The 18718-nt window shown below is 37.8% G+C and overlaps 2 protein-coding genes across 3 annotated transcripts; one reads left to right on the top strand and one right to left on the bottom strand.

Moving 5' to 3' along the window:
• The first annotated feature begins 421 nt into the window (after window positions 1-421).
• On the top strand, window positions 422-9268 carry LOC114152327 (kelch domain-containing protein 1-like). The gene is made up of 13 exons (XM_028030180.1): window positions 422-714; window positions 2157-2227; window positions 2469-2586; window positions 2990-3102; window positions 4362-4452; window positions 4538-4636; window positions 5511-5585; window positions 6070-6128; window positions 6218-6330; window positions 6424-6496; window positions 6872-6956; window positions 7413-7492; window positions 8695-9268. Exons 1-13 carry the CDS (start codon window positions 613-615, stop codon window positions 8822-8824), a joined length of 1209 nt encoding a protein of 402 aa, XP_027885981.1. The 5' UTR covers window positions 422-612; the 3' UTR covers window positions 8825-9268.
• LOC114152328 (LIM and SH3 domain protein 1-like) lies at window positions 9204-18131 on the bottom strand. Of its 2 annotated transcripts, XM_028030181.1 has the most exons (7): window positions 17904-18128; window positions 16787-16881; window positions 15175-15259; window positions 11624-11731; window positions 10668-10737; window positions 10504-10592; window positions 9204-9547 (listed from the first exon to the last, which is right to left on the bottom strand). In XM_028030181.1, exons 1-7 carry the CDS (start codon window positions 17970-17972, stop codon window positions 9374-9376), a joined length of 690 nt encoding a protein of 229 aa, XP_027885982.1. In that variant the 5' UTR covers window positions 17973-18128; the 3' UTR covers window positions 9204-9373. The 2 variants fall into 2 exon arrangements, with proteins under 2 accessions (XP_027885982.1, XP_027885983.1); XM_028030182.1 differs by lacking the exon at window positions 11624-11731 and having other exon boundaries at window positions 17904-18131.
• Window positions 18132-18718: the final 587 nt, after the last annotated feature.

Genomic DNA, 18718 nt, shown 5'->3' on the forward strand with positions numbered 1-18718 from the left:
GGAATATGTTTTTTTTTTTATTACATAAATGCATTTTTATATATATATATACGAAAACATAAATTCCACCACTACATTTTGTAAAATTACACAAAATGTATTATTGAAGAGTTAATTTGTTGGCATTCTCCTATCCTTGATCTCAGCAACTTTGTAATTAACTCAAACGCAACACGTATTTACATCCATACTGTTGTTTGCAAAGTTTTTCTAATTTCGGATAGCATTATTATTATTTAAGAAGATGAACCTGAGAGCTAACTGGTAGTCTTCAGCAGTACAATAAAGAGCATTGAAATTGGGGATTCTTTCTAAGTTAGTTCAGCTCTACTCCCCCTGCGCGCAGCGTGGTTTCGCCTGCAGAGGTGAGCTTGCATTAAATATCTCCCTAATGGGAGGAGTATAAAACAGGAGAGCAATCCTGAAAAACATGTTTAGCCAAATTCTTTAACACGGTCAGCTGTTCTCTCTCAGCCGCAGGCGGCCACCAGCCTGTCGGTGTCTCTCTAAGCCTTTAATTTCAGCTCTAAATCCTCTCCACTGACGGCAGTTTTTACTTGTTTTTAACTGAGCGCATTGAGCGGTGGATCAGCGCCGAGTCCGCGCCTGGGGATGGATTCAGCCCGGAGGGAGGCTTCTGTGACGCGGCTGGAGAGGAGTAGCCACACGGCGTTCATACACAGCAACACTCTGTATGTGTGGGGAGGTCACCAGGTGAGAAAAGGCGGATGTTAGTTACCTGTGCAGGTAGGAAGAAGGAACTATAAATGTGTCTCGGTATTATTTTTTGCCGAATATTCAGGAGTGTGCAACGTCGGGTGTTTAGGGAGTACTTTGAATTTAAATGTTGCATATTTTGGGGGGATTAAGTAAGAAGTCTCCTATAGTATCCTATCTGCGCAGCGCACCTGTCTCTATGATAAGTTTCAGTGGAATAAATATTATAGCATCAGTAGAGGCGCAGTTGTGCTGTGAACACCTTCCCGACCCCCACCCTTTATGTCCCCTCCGTTCACCACACCAAGGCTGCCCCAGCGCAGTCAAGAGAGATGAATAGATCTGGAAGAAACAGATTAACTTTTTTTTTTTTAATTGATATGCAATTTTTTGACTTCATGCTTCCCCGTTTCCAATGTATGTTTTCACACCTGGCCCCAACTTGATGTTTTATATTATTTTTAAGTGTGTTCCCCAGGGATTTGTCCTTGGACAAATTCTTTTTTTCTCAGCATATGAATAAATCATCATTACAAAATATACACTCTCCAATATGCTGATGACATATTACTGTATTTATGAAGCAGGGATGTTGCAACTCCTAGAAGCAACTCTTCTCCAGCACACCTGAGTCAAATGACCGTCTTGTTACCAGGCCCCTAAAGAGCTGAATGAAATGCTGCCGAGGAAATTCAACCATTTGATTCAACTGTGCTGTAGAGATGCATTTAAAAGTTGCTCTATAGCAGGTCCAGACTTGAGCATCCCAGATGTACAGAATCTTCTTTTAGTCTATGGTGGTCAATTTTAACTGTACATTTTATAGAAGTATATTATGTTACTTTATGCACTATTGAAATTTATTGGAGTCCAACAATTTCAGAAGATTAAATTAATGAAATCCCATTAAGGTGACCATTTAGGTCAGAAATTAGGAGTTTTAAAATGCTTGACATTCACACAACACTTTTGGAGTCATGGTAAAAGTAAAAGCATACTTTAACTAAAACTTGGCAGATTTTAATTCTTTTTTGTACGTATGTTGAGTATTTACACGTGTTTTGTAAGTATTTCACATTGTGGTCCATGAGACTATTAGAAAGTATATTTGACATAAGATTTGCATGTGAAAAGGAGTTGATCTGAAAGAAGATTAAAAGTATCTCTAAATGACACAGAAATGATAGTTGAAACTAATGTAAGTTGAAAGCTGAAATTTACATGGAACTTGTGATCCTTTATTGACTGAAACTAGTGAAAAGTGTGAGAATGGATGAATCATGCATATCTTGCACACTATTAATAGTCTCAAAATATCCTTAAAACTATATCGGAACCACTGATATAAGTCTTAAGTCTTGTGTCATCTTTGTAACCTTTCGCAGAAGATAAAAGAAACATTGAGTCTGTCTGACTGGCTTTGCTTTGTTTCCTTGCAGGTAGTTGCTGGACAGGATGTTGTGTTGCCCAGTAGTGAGATATGCCTCTGTGATCTGGACAGTGGGAAGTGGTGAGATTCAAGGCCATGCAGCAGCCAACATTAAAGCTGTGTCGTTTTGACCTTAAAGTTAGGAATGCAAACTGGGAGGTTTCATTTTGATAGAAATGGTGACTTCAGAGACTGAAAAAGTTGGGTGTAGAATCAGTAAAAATGTTGCCTTTGCAGTTTAGAAAACTGCAGTCAGTTTTGCTAAAACTGTAACCAGCCCTTGGAAATGACTACTTTAACCCTTTTCTTTCTGGTGAAATAGGGAGTGCAAGGAGATCACTGGAGAGAGTCCCACAGGCTTATCTGGGTTCTGTGGCTCCAATATTAACAGCACTCTCTACATCTTTGGAGGATGCGATTCTGACGGATACTCCAACCAGGTGAGGCGCTCGGACATCAAACTGTAAATGTCTCCTATTTGCAGGTTTAAAAAACCCCCCATAGAAGTCACAGATATCCAGAGAAGTTTCTGATTGCTAGAAATGGGGCCTGCCTAACTGTAGCTTCTATTTCCAGTTGGTAAAGTTTCATAATGATGTTTTTCTTGGATGAAGTTTGTCTTGTGGGTTTTTACAAGTTCTGTGTGTTTGGTTAAGAAATGCGGTCATTTCAATCTCATACTGGACTGTGCTGACAGTGGAGATTAAGCGCCGGCTGGGACCAGAGCTTTTGTTCAAATGGACTTGAGGCACTGAACTGATAATAAAAGATTCAATTACCGTAGTTGTAAAATTTAGTGCTAAATATTTGACTGAGCGCAATGCGGGCCGTTTCTGTTTGCAGATGTTCAGCGTGGACGTTGCTCAGCCGTGCTTCTCCTGGACGAGAGTCACCGACACAAAGGGAGTGACGCCCTCACCCCGTGACAATCACTCCTGCTGGGCGCACAGAGGCAGGTCAGTTCAGCCTGTAGCAACTCCACCTACTGTGGCAGCTTGCAGCTAATAAAGGCAAAAAAATTTCACCCAACCTATGAACATCTCCTTATAGCAAATGAACTTGATACTTAATGGGGCCATGAATTACATCAGAGTGGAATGGAAGTGATCAGCTTGTAGTGCTGATGAAATGTTCAGGAAGCCCAGGTTGCTGCCATCAGCCTGTCTGCTTGTTGGCTCTACTGTCATCTGTTCCTCTTTACAATTCTTCCAACATAGTGATATGGTTTTTATACGTTTATATGCTAAGCAATGTGGGCTGGTGCCACCTCCATAAAACTCGTCACCAGAAGAAAGCATAAAGTGCTACAAAAATTTCCTGCTAGATAGTTGCATTGACTTTTGACCTCAGATGCAGCAGATGATATGGCTGCCTAAATGCATTGAATTCTGTGCCTCTTTACTAAAGCTGGACATTATGTTAGATCTCAACTGTCACAGCAATTTCAGTGTGGGTGATATGTTCACTGCAATGAATTACAGTATTTTTGGTATTTCTCAGCATTTGAATAATATAACTGGGCTGTTTAAATGTACTCTAACCTTTTCTCTATGCCCACAATAAAAGCATTTTTTATATTTTGGCTGGCTAAGATATTGGATCTCATGGAGAGTGGTGAAAAGACAAAGTCTCCACAAAATGACTAATTATAAATTTTGTATTTTATTTTGCAGTACTAACTATTCATTTCCTCAAATTTGTGAATTCTACTCTTGATTTGCAGAATTGGCTTCAGTCCTCAAATTTGAGGTCATCTCTGCTTGTGCACTTTCAGGTTTTTCATTTATTTTTTTCCTTCCACTCACCTTTCCGAGTTGTCAATAAACTTCACCTGGACAAGTGTGTGTAACATTGATGTATTAAAAACCTTCATCGGTCTTATGCAGTATTCTATTTTTTTTCTGAGGCAAAATTTTGGATCTTCATTAGCTATAAGCCATACTCTTCAAAAATAACGTCTAAAAAATGTATTGCTTTGTGTGCAGTGAACCTGTGCACATTTTGAACCATCCTATTTTTCTATATATCAACTTACTCAGGGGAACCTGCAGTTGGTGACATGAGTGCCACCAGTCCCTCAAACTCCACCATTTATTTTTTTAATTTTTTACTATTTTTACATTCCATTAAGAGATGAATTAGACTGCTTAAAGGCTGTTTTTCAGTTGGGTTTCTTTCAGTGTTCCATATTGATTGCAGCTTATTGTTCTTGCAGACTGATCTACTTTGGGGGATATGGCTGTAAGACCATAGCAGAGGCACAGAACACATCATCATCAAGCTTCATTGTAGAAGAGATGTCCTGGGTAAACACAGAGCCTGGAAAAGTTCAGCATTGTGTTGCTTTGGATTATTTTTCTTAAACAAGATTCCCATTTCTCTTTCTTCTAGGCAATGATCGGAAACACTTTGTTTCGGTGCTGGGGATGGAACAACGAGGTCTGCGTCTTTGACACGCAGTCCTCTACCTGGAGCGCACCCGCGACTCAGGTGAGGTGGAATATGGTGGATGGCTTAAAAAATGTTTATTTTGTCTGTAAGTATTGCTAAGACAGCATCAGGCTCTTAGTAATGACGTACCAGAAGATGAAATTTAAATCTGGTTCTTAAAGTCGTCTTTTGTGTATGTATGTGTGTGTGGTGTATGGAGGATCACGTTCATTTTTTTTGTGGAGAACTTGGGATTTATTTTTTATTTTATTTTTTTTGTGGAACAAATTTGAACTTTGCACAGTCCTGTCAACAGAGGAGACTAAACTTATAAAGAGATAAAAGCTAAAATAAAAACAGATTTTTTTACTTTACCCTTCAGTGATAAGGACTCTGTGTGGATCCCTTATTGAAAATATTTTCTTCTCCCCTCTGCTGACTGAATTTATGACCCATTCCTTACCTTAAAATTGATACCCCCTGATTAGGTTGTGTGTTAGCCGACTACAAACGGGGGACAGACAATCTCTCATAATGTTTTTTTGTTTTGTTAGATTTTTAATTTTTGTGGGGAAAGGAAAGAAGGGTGTGTCTAATGTGATACTCAAATCTTTTGAGAAACTAAATCTTGTGTTTTCATTAGCTACACAACCATCCAGATGAAATGCTGCAACAAAGGTCTTACTGTTTTGTTTTGACCATGAACAGCTGGAAGTCTCCATGTTGGATGTAAAGAAGGCAAACAGGCTGTGTACACTGCAACAACATGGCTTTATCTGAATATTGATTTCTCATGATTCTAGTACTTTCAAGGGTTTTGCTGCCTAGCAGTGATTTTAGTCAATGTCTGACAAAATTATGCACATGTTCTGCCTGTCTGGTGTCTGAATGTTAACATGAAGATTTTTTTTATTTTTTAAAAAATCTCATCCAGGGTCCTGCTCCTTCTCCCAGAGGCTGCCATGCCAGCTCCATACAAGGACACAAAGGTTACATCACTGGTGGCGTGGTGAGTTTTTCAAGCAACTGAAAAACTCAATTGAAGCAGTCTTCTCATTGCAGCAGACATTCTTTAGCTAGTCCTTCTAGGAAAAACGTTCATGCTACAACATGTTGTGATGTTCCAGATAGCTTTGTATGGGATAAGACTTCCCTCTTGGTAGTGACAGTTTGGGTAAAGCCCTTTCCTGCTTCAGTAGCTCTTTCCTGTTGTGATGGGACAGTGGGCCCCATCCACAAATGCAGATCCTGTGATAAATGGTTCTTCTTTGAGCCCATGTCGTGCCCCTTCACCTCTAGGAACTTTGAGACAAATTAGAACTTGACTCAGTCACCTTTAACCAAAGCTAGACCCCACTAAAGTTCCTGTTAACAAAAAATGTATCTTTTTTGCTAACGGAACAAAAAAGATGCATCGAGCATCATTTCTGCTCGATGCTAAAAGGAAGTGTTTAATGGCCCACAAAAATGATGTACCGTCATTTTGTTTGCAGGAAACGGGGGAGTTGGACATTTTCTGCTTGGACCTTGATACCTGGACTTGGAGTAGATTGTAAATATCTTCTTGCTCATATGGATTTGACCTCTTTATGAAATGCCCAGCTTATAATTTCACTGCCTTTTTTGTTCTGATTTACTCAGTGACAACTTGCCTTGTGGTTCACCCCCGGGGCGCTTCATGCACACCATGAACTCTGTGTCGGACCAAACTCTGTTCGTATACGGTGGCCTCGGCATAGATGGGAAAACCCTGAGTAAGTCTGACTAACTTGAGGACTGTAAAGTTTGTTTCCTTCTGATTGGGTTTCATGTTAACTGCAAAATACCGTTTATATGATCACTTCCAGATGATGCCTGGTTGTTTAACACACAGAAGAGAGAGTGGACAAAGGTGAAGCACCCACACAAAGATAAGCCCAGGTAACTGATCTGTTTGCTCTGAAGGATTTCTTGGACAGTTGTGAACTGCAGAATTATCACTTGGGATTGTGATCTCTTAATCAGTTGGGAGGGAAAATGCTCCCAAATTCCAGAATCCAAAATTTAGCTGAGCTATAACTAACATTAAATTAAATTTTTATTTTCTTTTGCCAGATATCTGTACACAATTTTTCCGAGTCTTTCTGTTTGAATCTATAAGAAACAAATTACTAGGGATACTGCCAATGAGCTAATGGCTGAAAAGGTACAAAATAGTTCATCTACCAAAAACTGGTTGTCAGGTTCTTTCACTTTATATCAACCATTTTCTAAAGACTTTCAGCTAAAGATTCTGTTTTTTCTTTCTTTTTTCAGGGTTTGTCACTCTGCTTGCCTGGGAAGTGACGGTGATGTTGTCGTCTTTGGGGGAAACAGTGACTTCTGCGTCCTTGTGGACTCTGTATGTGAAAAGATATCAGTCCAACTCCCAACCTTATTTCTCCGGTTTCACAACATGTTTACATGAAAACTATATCTTACCCTTTACACACAGCATCAACAGGCCACAGCAAATGGCTGATGTACCTTTTAAACCTAATATCTGCCAATATAGGAGCCAGAGATCAAAGCAGTTGCATATTTCACTTTAAGTGGTTTAATGCTTCAGGTTATGAATCATGTTTGATTTTTACGTCTTTAATAAACTAGGCAGTCTCAGTTAAGTGACATACATGTTCTAAAGTGAAAAACATAACCATAGTTTGATCTGCTGAGCTTTGTATACATTCTCTTTTGAGCCGTGCCTCACACGTAGGATGTGATTTTTATTTATTTATTTTTTTTAACCCTTGCTGCTCAGTTTACGTTTTTAAATGCTTAATGTCTAATGAGGCGTTAATGCTTCTACTTTTTCCAGGTGTCTGTTATGAGGGCTCCAAAGCAACATCACTGCAGGGATGTTTTAATCTTCCAGACGCAGCCGTACTCTCTCTGCAGGTATTGCAAACCCATACTTAAAAACCCAGTTATAAAATCCCAGTCTGTCCTGTAATTCTCTGCATGTTGTCACCCCGGCATGTTGTGTACAGTAAATTTGAGGGGAAACTGAGTCTTTACTGCTTTCACCCTCAGCCTGTGTTGGTCCATTTGCACCTGAGGAGTTGGAGTAAAGCTAATGAGCTTATTGTTGGTTAATAATGGCACCACGCTATGCTGCGTTTGTGTGCAAGTCAGATTAAAGATTTATTTTTAAACTTTTTATGCCCTGAACAATGAAAGTTACTTCTGCCAGTGTTGAAATTATCCAGCATGTGGTCAGTGTTTACATAATATAAATCAAATGAATGTCTAAAATTGACCAGCATGCATTAAACAAAAGGTAAAATATAAAATGGCAAAAAAAAAAGTATATCTGAAATATAAATTTATCAAAACCTATATAAAGACTGTTTTTCTTAAGCCTGAAGTCGATCTGGTCAAAACATTACATCCCAAAAAAGGCATTTGGTTAAAAACTATCTGAAATAATTTATGCAAGTCTAATCTGAATACATTCACGTTTTAATTTTGTAAATTTAAGAAATGCATAATTAACTCGAGTCGAATGAAGGGAACGTTCTTTTTCTGTAAAGAGGGAAATGTAAAATATTCATCATAAAATGGAATTTTATGTCCTTTTATATGTAGAATCATAATTTATTTCAGGCTTCCTGTGCCAACGTGTCATGAAATCATTTAATCCAGAGATGAGCGGAGAGAACCTGACCTCGTCTCTGAAGTTGCTGTCAAAAACTTTAGTTTTCAGAACTTTTCAGGTTACATGGGTATTTATTTCATGAAAAGTACTTCTCATTTAATGGATAAAATCTGAGTGAAATTAGTTTATAACAGTTCAAGTATATATGGCATTTTCTAAGAAAAAGATATTAAAACATGTTTGCTTGCAGATCAGTTCCTTCACATATTTATTGTTTATAATGAATGTTAAGTTGAGATTAATCTTTATCGTCAGGCTACATACCCCAGGAATTGAGCTCTTGTTTGCCTTTGTCTTCAAATTTCTTTTTAAAAAAAGTTGCTTTTTAAAAATAACTTTTTAATTTCTTTTTCTCACAATTAGCGTTTGTTTCGCAGCTTAAGCGAAGTAGACTATTCTGAGCATATGTAGCATTTAATTGACAGACTTTCTTTTGTTCCAGGTTGTGTGAAGATTTCATCAGCGAAAACTCTGAGCTCTTCAGGCTCGACCTGTTGCCGTCAAAGCTACATAAAAAAATCAGCAGAAGGGCTGCATGTTTGTCCGCCACGAAGCTGACGCCTACAGCGTGAAGGACTGTTTATACAGCAACACTACCTCCATCCCTGACGATCATTTTTGTCCATTCTACATTTTTTATTTTATTTTTTGATGACTTTAAGATGGTGCTTTGGTTTTGTTGTTTTTTTTAACTTTAACAGGATTTGTAAAAAAAAGTCTTTGTTTTAAAATGTTTGGGTAAAATTTTACTGTAACATGTTACATTTTTTTGAATAAAGCTGCTTTTATTTCATATTTTCTTTTCCAACCTTAGAAAGCACAGATTGGCAGATGAGCAAAATTGAAGTTTTAAGCAGCAACAAAAAAAAAAAAAACATATTTCAGAAATTAATGCATCATGAAGCTATAGCCTGCAGCTGTAGTTAAATTGAATTTTATATTGAAATTTACTTTTTTTTTATTGTGGGTAGAGGGCAGTTCCACTTTACTGAAAAATACCAAAAGTCAAATTGCCTGAAAAACAAACTCTTTAACATACAGCAGTCAGTCTAAATCCACATTATAGGAGTTTGTCTCCCTACTGTGTGCTTTGCCTGGTTTACATGTATATTAATCGTTTCTCAAATAGGTCGGACATAATTGGCCGGTAGCATTCCCCTCTTCCCGGTGCGCTGGTTGCATCCGAACATCCAGCCCTCGTCAATTGGCTCGACATCCGAGACCAGATCACCTTCCTGGAGAGAAACTTCATCTGCCTCTGCTGCCACATAGCTGTACAAGGCCTGGTAACGCTTCTGAAAGAGAGAAGGAAGTGAGATTGGGAGGAATATACATAATATGCAACATCAAACCTGAGTTGAAATGGATTGATTTGCATTTGATTTCCCTACTGGAGAAAAGAGGATAGACTGGTGCAACAATGTTCATTCAGGTGTGCACACCCACAGATGTTCAAATAAGCAAAGACATTTTTGCTTGACATTTCTGGGATGGATTTCTAAATGTTTTGTCCTCAAAAAGGTTTTCTACCAAGTGTGCTCTTCCTTCCAACTCGTGGCAAGCTTCCCTGTCCATCCTGAAGAAAAGCATCCACACGCCACAGTGCTGTCATATTTTACTGTGGATGATGGTGAGCTCAGAATGATATGTATGTTTATTTTTGCCACATAATTGCTTTGCATATAGGCCCATAAATGTCCCTCGTCTCATTTGATCATCTTCCACATATTTACTTAAACCCCTTCATGGCTTACAGAAAACTACAAAGTGGAAGTCCCATGGCCTGGTTTCAGCAGTGGCTTTCTTCTTTCTAATCTTCCATAAAGGCCATATTTCTAAAAGGCGCTACAAATGGCAATCAGCAAATTCTCCCAGAGTTGTGGATCTCTGCAGCTCCTCCAGAGTTACCACAGCTCCTTCTCTTTTTAATCCTCTTTGAGTAACCATGGCATAATATTGAAGCTGTGCCAGATGCAGGTGAATTGTATGCCACACCTTTCAGATTTTATTGCTAAAGTGAAAACCACATACCATTTTGTTAACACCATATGCACAACGTTTTGGGGGCGTCTCCCAAAAATCCAAAGAAGTTATATTGAACATTGTGACGAAATGAGAGATTCATAGTAGGATAAATACTTTTACTATGAAATGTACAAAAACATTCTCACAATCTAACTTATTTGATTGCTTAAGATCAGCTGATAGCCTCCCACTCTGATTTAAACACATACTGATGTTATTGCCTTACCCCTCCACTAGGTGGCGACACAACAGCAGGGCGCATCTGTCCAGCAGGCTGGTTGAATCTTTCAGAGTTTGATGCTTGCAATTCTTGTTCTGTACAGACACAGACATTAAATGGCCATGCTTGTTTTTTTAAAAAATAAAGTCATAAACACAGAAACATCTCACCTTGTCTGTTTTCAGGAGGAGGCGCATCACTTCGAGTCTTACTTTTCTCAAACTCTTCATGGTACTTAATCTGCACAAAACAAATGCACATTTAATCCACAAGAGGGCAGTAAGTGCTTACACTGAACCGTTTCCCTCTCGGCAGGTTTTGCTTTAATGTGAACAGTTCACCATTTTAGGAAATGGCAACAAGAGCAAAAATATTTGCACTGTAACTCAGGTGCGACAACTTCAGCCCGCAGAGAGCGTAAGGAGAATTAGGAAGAGGGAGCTAATGCCATAGTAAAGTTCTGCAGGAGAAAGTGCAGAACAATGTGGGAAAAAAAGGAGAAGGAGAAGGAAAAAAAGATTACGGCCTTTTGACATGCAGCTTAGTACCCATCATTCCCATCTGTAACAAATGCTCTCATGAGAGAAAAGGGAAGTGTGTGTGTCCATGTGTGTGTGTGTAGAGCAGTTTAGTTTATGTCCACAGCTGAGAGATTTTGACCATATAGGGCAGCTGCTCCACAGCGGACGAGGAGAAATGTCAGAAATGTGCCTTTGTGATTCTGCAGGATTGCACTCTGACTTCCTTTCGCTGCCATCTGCAGGGCTCCTGCACTTTTTACATGTCAAGGTTCCACTTTTCCACGCACAGATTTCCAAAGCCCCTGATCCGTATGAGCCATTTTAAAGTTTTAACACAAAAGCTCTCTATGAAAATTAAATCTACTAACACCGTACACTGCAAGGAGGTGATGAATGGACTGATGGACAGAAGGACACAATTCCAGAGAATACGACAGGAAACAAAGTCTGGAAGTACACATAGCTAGACCTGGAAAGAAGGTCAAACTTAAACTCTACTTTATTTTTCAGCTCTGCTTCCTAAATCGACCATACTGGGTGGTATTTGGCTTGACTACGTGTTTGTGGATTAGAAAATCTGGTGTTAAAGTAAAAACTGCACTCACGTTGCTAATCTGGTCTTGAGTCTTCTTCAGTCTCTGCATCTCTGGTGTGTCGACCACCACGCTGAAGCCTTTCCCCTTGTTCTTCTCAAAGTCCTCCTTGTAAAGGGCCTGCAAACACCAATCGTCTTTCAGATGAAAAGCTGCTTTATTTGTTGCCAAGTGTCACAAAGCTCTTCAGTATCCGCACTTTGTATTGCCTTGTTGCTGAAAATGTGCTATATAAATAAAATTACATTGACCTTTACTGCAAAATACTTTCTCCTTTAAACTAGAACATTTAAAGTATTATTTTCATCTTGTTGAAGTTTATTTCCAGCTAACATCAAGCAGGACAGTTGGTTTCTTTGACACAAAGTTGTGTGAAGTAGATACAAGCAGTTATTGTCTAACATACACAGGCTGCACACCCACAGTTAGGTTTAAGTTCAGGTTAGGTTCGCAGTTCAGCATTTGCAGATTCACCTATTTTCATAACAAATATCTGAAAATATTTGAAAGCAAATGGAACTTGGGAAGCTAAAATACATAGCCACAATGTTGACATATGATTGGCTGGTGTATATAAGTCCAGGAGCACCATTTATTTTCCCAGGCATGAATCGACTGTAGCCCCAAGAATGGAAAAAGACTATGCTAACTTCTGCAGTAGTGAAAATGCTGTTTCCACGGTGCATGCATATTACACTAACTATATTAATGCATATTTGGTGTTTGAACCATTGAAATAGACAATTAAGCACTTTTAGAGGGGCTCTTAAGTATTTATGGATTTTAGCTAATTGCAAGCAGCTGTGGTCATTAACCTCTACGATACCATTGGTCTGCTGTATGTTTTTCTAATTTCTTAAAGAACTTTGGTTGACTGTGACATTTAGTGATTGAAAAATTGATTAAAAATCAAGCATTTTTGCTCATGTAAATTGTTATTGTGTGGGACATAAGGAGCTTTTCAACTGAATTTGTTGAAGAAATAGTTCTCCAGACTTCCTCACCAGATATATTGTCATGTAAATTTTATTTATTTTTTCACATATTTCTGAATAAGTAAAAGTACACGCAAAAAAAGCAATGATGGTTTATCTCCTTTGAGAATGAACTGTAAGCAATTCACCTGTCATTTACAAAACTTGATCTGTAGCTCCAATGACGGGTTTATTAAAACAACTAAGCTTAACTTTTAGTGGTGAAAATGAACATATTCATCGGAATGCCAACACAAGCATAACTAAATCAAATATTTCATAATTGAAGTAGATGATAAATGCAGAAAAAACACAGTTGAGCTGTGATTTAAGTGCCAATTTGCCGCAGGTCACTGTAGGGAACATTTCACATTAAACAAAGTCAAAATGTTTATTTGAAACTAAATCTGAGATCCCTGCACTCTGCACACGCGCACATCCGCAAAGGCACAAACACAAATGAGTCATGTTCTTGCTATGAGGAATATGCCGCTGCGAGTGAGTTCAACTGCAGAGACTTTTATGGTTATAAACAAAGACACGAACCGCTTCGTCCAGAGAAACAGAGAAGGACAACTCTTCGGCTTTACATTTGATCTTTACAGCTTTGTAGTATGAAAACAATTACTTTACTTGGCTGTTAGGAATCATCTGTTACCAAAATAGATCTCCTTCTGGGATTCTTCGTGTTGGTGCAGCTGGTGTGAAAATAATAATCGTTTGAACAAGCTTTGGTGGTTTGTCGGCGCTTCCCAAAAAGCAGTCATGAGTAAACCTCAGTGGGGGTCAGAAATACTTATAATGTGTATAGTGCTAAAACACTAGATGCCACAGTTCTCTGTTTATTCTATGCCTCTGTTTGCAATTTAATCTAAAGCCATTCCTGTGGTTCGGTCCTTGATCCTCTTGTTAAAGAGCTTTTTAAATCTTGGCAGAGTGTTTTCTGGTAAAATAAAGCTGAGATGGAATTGAATAAAATGAAAATTGCTCACACCCCTTGAGCTTTTTTTAAAATAAATTTTCTTTCAGGCTACAACTTGACAAATAATGAAACACATTTTAGTGAAAGGAGGAGGATGCAAGGTTTTTAGAATGTTTCACCAACAGAAAACTGAAGCCTGTGGTGTTCATTTGTCTTCAGCCCCTTTTACTCTGGTACCATCAAATAAAATTCACTACAAGAGTCTCCTAATGTGTAAACAGTGTTTACTTGTGTGTAATCTGATCTTAGAGTTAGGTTACGAAGCAAAATCTATGGCTTTCAAAGTCTCACTGAGCACAGAGCTTCAATCCATCATCTAACAAAGGGAAGATGATGTCTCTGGTGGGAGAATCTGTTGACAGGACAATTATTGGTTGGCCTTAATGAAAGAGTAGAAGGAAGGAAGCTATTGTTGAAGGACAGCAACAAGTCATTTAAAAAAAGGCACTTAGGGGCCAAAAACAAACAGGTGGAGAGGTTTTAGGACTACAAAAAAACACTATTTGAGGGGAAAAACAAACACTCCATATCACCCTGATCACAGGGTGGCATAAAATGCCAATAAAACAAACTGAGATTTATGGTTAGAGACCTTCTCTACCCTACCTGCATAATGTTAAATTCAAGTTTTCTCTTATCCTTCCCACGTTAAGTCTGCTTCGTCTCAGACATCAACAGGCATTGCCAGACAGACAGCTGCTGGAGAGGATCTGACAGCTGTTTGGCTCTCCTTGTGTTCAGGACCAGTGGAGTGCCACACCATGCTGAACTGGGACCAGCTGTGTGCCTGTACTGCCAACTCATTTATCCATTTGACAGTCAATACAGTACCCTCAGATGACCTTCAGATTAGCCTCTTCCACCACTGCATCAGTTCATGTTAGGCTTTTATGTTGGTGAAAGCGAGTTTTACAGTGTTATGATCAATTTTAAAGGTTTGGTCAGGTCTATTTTGGAGGTAAAGGGCGGACCAACACATCTTTAGGCATAATGTTACACTGCCTGATCAGTGTACGGGTATTCATCCAACTATCCTCTGTGTCAACTTAAAGATTGTGACTGAGAAGCACAAGTGGTTTTCAGTCTTATGAAACTGCAACCTTGCATGGATATAGCGTTTTTAATCATGTTGCAGACAGGAGAGTCTCCAAAGTTATGCTGCAAGGGAATCTCTTTGAATTTGCGTGACTTGAAGGTCTTATCCCTGAGCTCAGGTTAATTAGCTGGCAGGAACAGTGTGATTAGATCAGAGCTTAAGAACAGGGAAGGTGCAGAGGGACTCTTGTTTAAAGAGCAGTTCACTGGCATAAACTGGTTTTTGGAAGAAAATTTGTCAATATTGGCAGCAGCTAAGACGCAAAAATCTAGGATTTAGTCGGCCTGTAAAAGAAGGCAAGTTAAAGCTTCTATTCCGCAAATAATCCAATAACAGAGATTAACTGAAAGATCTGCTTTTACCCGCTGGAGCAAACATGGAGCTGAACGAGTGAGACGATTAAAAAGAGAAAGTTACAGCAAGCCTCGCTAATGAAATGAGATGAGAAAATGTAGAGCTTCTCTGTCGGCAGGAGAAAAGTGAGAAGGCAGAGAAAGAGGCCTGATCTCACCTGGCTGTTGAGCAGGCTCTGTTGTTTCAGACGTAGATTCTCAGGGGTGTCGGTCACAATGGTGAAGGAGGTTTTGGGATAATGCCTAATAAATGAGTACATAAAATCAAAACATTAAAGGTGTTGAATAAATTAAGTAAATTCACACACATTTTCTGTATAAATCAATTTAAAGTCACAGAAGAAGTTAAGGAGAAATACATAACATTGTTTTTTGGGGTTAGAAGATTCAGTTCAGTTTATCTATATTGAAGTGCATGTAAACACATAATATCTGACCTGTCACACACACTTACTACCACCAAGGCTTTTCAAAACACCTTCACCATGACTTAATATAAGTCAAATTAATATGTTGTCCCACAGAGTCTTTCAACATGCTACTTTGAAGGGAATTATACAATTGTTCTTGTTTAGAAGCTTGAAAAATCTTCTAAAATTATCAATATTAAGTCATGATACGCCATAACTGTAGGTGTGTGAATGATGACAATCTAAAAAAAGATTCAGAACATCTGCCGGAAAAATCACAACTGGGCCTGATCAGTTTGATTCTAAAGACTTTTGGTACTTCGTGCAATATTCCCGTATGGCTTTTCTTTAACCAAGGGGAGATAACTCCAGTTTGAATAATTTGTTCTGAATCCAACGTGAGAAATCACATGAACATCCAATGGGCAGAACCATTAGAACAGCTGTCATGCTGAGAAATGGGAATTGCATTGACATTTACAGAACTTCTGGTTGTCCTCCTTTAAATTTCATTTTCTTGTTCTTCCAAACTTTCACATCCTTGAATAATGTTAGGTTAGTTGAAACGGAATCTATCAGCCCCTTTCTTTAAACTCAAGAGAGAGACCAGAAACATAAATAAATGTTATTCATAAAAAAAAACTTAGTTAATAATCTTGCAATTGTTAATTGAAGGCTTTACAAATTTCTCTTTAGATTTCTTCAAATTTGTTATTTTGCACTAAACAGATATATATGGGCAGATATAGATAACTGGGAAATAGAAGGCAGTTTGATTAGTAACAAATGTTATCTGTGATTGCAGGTAGAATTTTTTGGTGAATAAATTTTATTTCCAGTAGATATACTAAGTGTCATTATTCACGTTTGTGATTTTTTAGCTTTCTGACTAGGATAATTCATCCTTCATATAAATTTTATTATAAATATGAAACTGCTTCATTTTAAAAAAGATGTTCAAAGGAAGTTATAGACCAACAAATAATTAGTGCATAATTATAAAGTCAAAGAAAAAGTATACAATATTTTTTTGTATTGAGACTGTTTTTTGTTTTTCTCAAAACAACTAGTAAAAAGGAAAATAAATCCCATAAAAGACCAACACAATGCCTGAAAGATGTATTCTCCTTCAACCGATGTTCACTTACATGCCACGTTTTTACTAAAATATCAGTTTTCTCTCTGGTAAACTATAAATAAAAGAGAACGTGAGTGAAGTCTAAGAACGAGTACGACAACTCAAGCTTTCAATTCTTGAGTATTCAATCTCTGCTCCCTTTAGGTATTGTGAAATTATTCAAGAACTTAAATGAATTGCTTATAGCCTTCAACTTTTATTGTTCACTATGAATATACTCACATAGTACAGTAGGGTTTCTTCTCAAAGCCTTTGTAGTTGTTCATACTCAGGGCCATCTTGCAGACTTCACAGCTGAAACAACCTTTGTGCCAATACTGGGAGGGGAAGCAAAGCAAAATAAAAAGGTTTGCAAAACTCTAGAAAAACCAACACGTTCAACACCATCATCATCACATTTAAAATTAAAACACTTCCTTCAGTTACAATAATTTTTTTTTTTTTTTTTCATTATGATATTGCCTCCTTGTACCTGCTATAGCAGTGGTTCTCAAACTTTTTTCAGTGATGTACCCCCTTAAAAATATATTTTTAGTCAAGTACCCCCTGACACGGGCAAAACATTTTTGGAATTAAAAAGAGGTACAGTGCTGTAAAATCACTGTCTGATTTATTAAAGCCAAACAACTTATATCAGTGAACCTGACAAATACATCCATATTGCAAACATTGCATGGTTAAACAAAAAAGAAAAACCGAAGACGGTGACCACCAGGAAGGTATAAAACCAGTCAAACCGTTTTATTTTAAAGGATATTGAAACTAAATACTGAATATAAAATTCAGTGCATGAACACACATTTATATTTTATCGAACTTTTTACAAAATAATTTTTCCCAAGACTTATTATGAGGAGCCTACTGATTTTTTAAAGATATTTTGAAAAGCTTCACGTACCCCCTGCAGTACCTCCACGTACCCCCAGGGGTACACGTACCCCCATTTGAGAACCACTGTGCTATAGGATCCCTTTCACTTTACTCATTTTTAGAGGCTTTTGAGAAACGGGAGATGGTTGCTGTACTCCCTCAGGGTGCTTTGTTTGTGACAAATATAGAGAGCCATCTGGATCAAACTCAAATCCCGCCAGAACTTTTCTCTGGATTTAAAATTTTTAATAACAAACAAAACTGAATGTGTCCAAAAACAGCTAAAGGAAGACGTGATCCCTACAGTGAAGTTGCATGTTAGAGTTATTTGATTTATTCAAGCAGTTAGTTGGAGAAGCACAGATTGGCATAAAAGTATCAAATTCAGAATATCACCAAATATTGGGTCAACAAATGTCAGCTCTGAACAACAGAGTGATAAGAGAATAAGGTTAGACTTCCATCTTACCTTATCAAGGCAGTTTATTTTTTCTGTTGGATAAACTGGCTTATTGCATCTCCCACACGGCGGATTCATGGCAGCACAGCGATTCTTCACACTAAAACAACAAAATCTCTGATCAAAAAATAATAATGCAAAACCTCTTAATGAGTCATTGATGGGCAGCAAAAACAGTTACTATTCCTGCGTTTTGTATGAACACATTTCTGGTAATATACTACACCCGAAGTCAAGGAGGAGTTAAATCTGCCTGGAGCGTTCACTTATCCTCGTAAGACGGAATTTTACCGCGTTTGTGAGAATATAAAACAAGCAGGAGGACTATAAGATATGATTAAAATTGCATGACCATTAAAAGCATAACTTAATACCAGGACTAGTTTCAGAGTTCTTATTAATAGGATTTTTTTTTATTCAATTATTATATTTTTCATAATCAAATACAAACGCTGGTTGGATTTGAACTTAATGTCTATATTTTATTATGTTCAATTACTCATATTGCGGATTATTGTGTGCTAATTTATTGATCCATTACAACAAATAATTCGAATTGTTTTTCCCCCCTGCACCTGAATGCAACATCATCTCCATGATGCAGTTAAAAGAGTAGTCAAATTTGTACTGGATGATATATATCCAATATACATACATCGTATTTTAAAGAATATTTTATGTACGTATTTTATGCACATAAATGACACAAAACTAGCTGCCTTGGCGTCACACAACACAATGTGACGATAAGATCCCAGATGAAAAAATATATATATACTTAAGTGTAGGAAAATCTAATATTCTAAATATTAGGTTAGAAATGA

Source organism: Xiphophorus couchianus, chromosome 10 (assembly GCF_001444195.1).
Source record: "Xiphophorus couchianus chromosome 10, X_couchianus-1.0, whole genome shotgun sequence".
In the NCBI taxonomy this organism is placed as follows: domain Eukaryota; kingdom Metazoa; phylum Chordata; class Actinopteri; order Cyprinodontiformes; family Poeciliidae; genus Xiphophorus; species Xiphophorus couchianus.